The sequence below is a fragment of the Otolemur garnettii genome, unplaced genomic scaffold (assembly GCF_000181295.1).
Source record: "Otolemur garnettii isolate 467f Iridium unplaced genomic scaffold, OtoGar3 scaffold00173, whole genome shotgun sequence".
Taxonomy (NCBI): domain Eukaryota; kingdom Metazoa; phylum Chordata; class Mammalia; order Primates; family Galagidae; genus Otolemur; species Otolemur garnettii.
In genome coordinates this window covers 1406997-1410732 of record NW_003852568.1, presented here as the reverse complement: position 1 = coordinate 1410732, position 3736 = coordinate 1406997, and the positions used below count along the sequence as shown (strand labels likewise).

The 3736-nt window shown below is 35.5% G+C and overlaps 1 protein-coding gene across 1 annotated transcript in view; it reads left to right on the top strand.

Annotated features, from left to right (window-relative positions):
• Positions 1–3736, top strand: part of UGGT1 (UDP-glucose glycoprotein glucosyltransferase 1) — a 114460-nt gene that overhangs the window by 58048 nt on the left and 52676 nt on the right. The window contains exons 15-16 of the mRNA XM_003800346.3: positions 638–773; positions 2758–2889. Of these exons, the coding sequence (XP_003800394.1) occupies positions 638–773; positions 2758–2889 (268 nt within the window). The remainder of the gene's footprint in view (positions 1–637; positions 774–2757; positions 2890–3736) is intronic.

The window sequence follows — 3736 nt, the reverse complement described above, 5'->3', positions numbered from 1 at the left end:
GGTACAAGTGAATCTTTTTATGAGTAGAATATGAATGTTTTAACACAATAACTAAGAAAGTTACATGAAGGCTATGTACCCCCAAAGTGCATCAATGTACACAGTTATCATTCAATTAAAAAAAAAAAAGAGCATTCTCCTTAGTAAAGTATCACAAGAGTGGAAAAGCAAGTATCCAATACACTCGATACTAATGTGACACCAATAGATGAACATTTGCATTCCCACATGAGAGAAAATACAATTAAAATCAAGTTGGGGGGAAGAGAGAGTGGAGAGAAGGAAGGAGGGGAGGGGTATAATTAGCTCTCACCTAACGGGCACAGTGTAGGTATATGGCAGACCTGGGTGAAGGGCTCCGCTACACCCAGGAGGAATTTACCTGGCAGATGCACACAATGTAACCTAATCATTTGTACCTTCATATTAATCGACAAAAAAGAAAATGCCTTTCTGTGACCCATGTATGTATATATATTTGTCAACAGCTGTATTAGAGTAGGATGTGAACTGCTTTTCACTTAAGAATAGTTTTTTCTCTATTAGCTCCAGTATACACATGAAGCAGATAAAAGGATGCCATTCCTTTTCACTGGTTGCATTCTTTGAGATGTTTCTTTTTTCTTTCCTCCTCCAGAATTGGCTTTATCTTTGTGGTTAATGACTCTGAAGATGTTGATGGGATGCAAGATGCTGGTGTAGCTGTTCTTAGAGCATATAATTATGTCGCCCATGAAGTGGATGATTACCATGCCTTCCAGACTCTGACACATGTATGTTTGTGTTCAAAATGGCAAATAATTTTTTAAATCTAATTTATTCTAGAAAACAATGTATTTTAAGAGAACTCTATGTTTTATACTGAGAAAAAGTAAATTATTTGCACTGACTCTATTTGTGTTACATTTTAGAGTTTGTCTTTATTGGTTTACTAACATTAACAATAGCTTGCTGCAATTTCAGCTAAGATTCCTTAGGAGGACTAGTGTATCTTAATCTTTTGCCCTTTGGTTATTTGAAATCACTAGTGATAAATATGCGACTCTACTTGTATAAAAAGAAGTCTACTTTTTTTCTTCTGAGACTGTTATATAATTTTTTGATTAGAGTTTAGTTTAATATTCTGATCATAAACTACGTTTTTGTTTATTTTTTGCAGTTTTTTTTTTGGCCGAGGCTGGGTTTGAACCTGTCACCTCTGGCATATAACAGTCTAGTTTTTCCATTTTTACTGGATATTTTGAAATATCCTAATTTGTGTGTGTACTTAAGGCACAGTTCAAAGAATTCTCCTTGTTTTATTTCTTGCTACTCTTTTTGAGTATAACCAGCTATTTTGTAAGTAGCAGTTTATAGATTAATGGTAACTATTAAGAAATCATGTTTAAATTAGTTAAGTTTTACCATTTTTGCCTGTAAACATGATGTTATTCTGCAGTTTATTATGTTACATGTATTGTTGAGAGCTTCATTTGGAGCATTTTTTGTTAGTTAGAATGTTCATTTATTTGGGTAACATTTCCTGAAGGCCCACCATATGCCAGGTCTGGTATGAGCTTTGTATATAGGGGGATGGTTGCAAATAACAGTAAGCCTCATCCCTGTCCACAAAAACCTTGCAGCCTAATGAGGGGATGTGTTCAAACAGATGCTGTCATATAGTGTGGAGAGCAAAATTATCCTGCATGAGGACCTTACCCATCCTGGCGACAGTCATGGGCATTTTCATGGAATGAACGGTTGTCCTATGTGGGTCTAGGCAGAAGCAGTGGAGCACAGCTGCAAATCCAAGGTAGTGATTTCAGGTTGTTAGTGTGGCTTGGGCAGAGCATTGTGAGAGCAAAGTGGAGGAAGGGGAGCCACCTCCTTGAGGCCATTGTAAGCGAGGCAGCTGGGGTAACCTGAGCTTGGATTGGTCTCAGATCAAAAATCATTCTGCTGCAGTGTAAGGAGATGGGTCTGATGTAAGGCAAAAAAAAGTGATGTGGATACTAGTCAATGAGCTTTTGCTATGATCTTGAGAAATGTCGGGGAAGGTAACTAGCAAGAGGGCAAAGGAGAATGAGATAGGTTCAAAAGAAGTCACTTGGAGTAATAAGCATTTCAAAATCTACTTTTTAACGTCCCCCTCCAACAGATATGTGTATGCAGGAAAAGAATAGTATGAGTTTTCATTTCTTTTTAGTGTTTTATCACAAAAGTAATACATGCTCACTGTAAAAAAAAAAGTCAAATAATAATGTCAGTTTAAAATTTCTGTGTCACCCTCTCTTTCCCCCAATCCTCCTTAAAAGTCGGCACCATTCAAAGTTGCCATGTGCCCTTCCTGAAGTTTAACTGTACAAATACAGGTACAGTTTTGTTGTTATTGGTCTGTTTTTTAAAAAGTGGATTCGTTTATATGTGGTTTGCAATCTTTTCCCTCCTAAACATCGTGGGCATAAATTTTATTTCAAAGGTTACTTATAAGTATTCAGATTATTCTTAACACGTTTTTGTATTTGAACTTAACATGGCCCTGCCCCTGAGTCTTTTAAAGAATATTTAGTTTCTAACCCAAGAAGTCATCTTAGTGAGATACATAGAAAAGGGAGGATTGCTAACATGCCAACACTTTTTTTGAGTGTTCCAGTAGTGCAATATGTCCTTTTAAGAAAAACACCCGTAGTTTCCTCTCCATTCAGAAATGTTTTGTGATGAACACCTTGAAATTTGAACTTAAATGTGTATTTGGTTACATGGTATTTCTTTCTTCAGATCTATAACAAGGTGAGAACTGGAGAAAAAGTGAAAGTTGAACATGTGGTCAGTGTCCTGGAAAAGAAATACGCGTACCTAGAAGTGAATAGCATTTTGGGGATTGACTCTGCTTATGACCAAAATCGGAAGGTAAGTCAGTCTTCGGCACTTTTCATTTATTGGCAGCACTGTACTGGCCTTTCCTTTCCTTCTTTGGGGCTTTAGTTAATAATGGTGATGGTGATGGTGATGGGTAAAAAGTTTCACTACTTAGCATTTAACAATGTAGACACCAGATCACTTTTCAGTGTTTGAAAAAGTTTTTATTTTAGTTTTATGAAGATATTACCAATTTTTAACTTGCATATTATTAAATTGAAAGTAATTTCTTTTCACAATGCAGTGGTGGTACTTGTATGAAGTTTGTTCTGGGTCCGATCTGTTAGAAGTACAATCCCCAGGATATGTTGTGCAGCTGAATATATATTATATTGGCTTTCCTTAGTTATTTAGGCTGTGGATGGAAATAAAGAAATGTAGTGAAATGAGTGGCGATGTATAGTAATAAGGATATAATGAAAGAAAGTTCAAGTTTTTGATTAAAGGTAGTGAGTATCTTCTGTGACATACAAAATACAGCAAAGGTCTTTTATGCAAGTAGGAGGAAGTTGGTTTTTTAAAAAATGTATGTCAAGGTAAGGAGTGAAAGTATGTTTCTGTAACATTTTGATTTAAAAGATAGAAAAGCGTATTTAGTTTTTTTCTTTCTTTCAAATGAAGGATAAGGCTTTTGGTTCATCTATTTGGAGATCTAAGCTGTCATTCCTTTATAAACCCTACTCTGAATCATTTATAAGTTCTCTTTGATATGAATACAGAATCTGTCTAGATTTTTATACTTTCTCTCCAAGTCCTTTATAGTTGTTTGGCCCATATCCAATTCAGCATCAATTGGTTTTTTTTTTTTTTTTTTTTTTTTTTTTGAGACAGAGCCTCA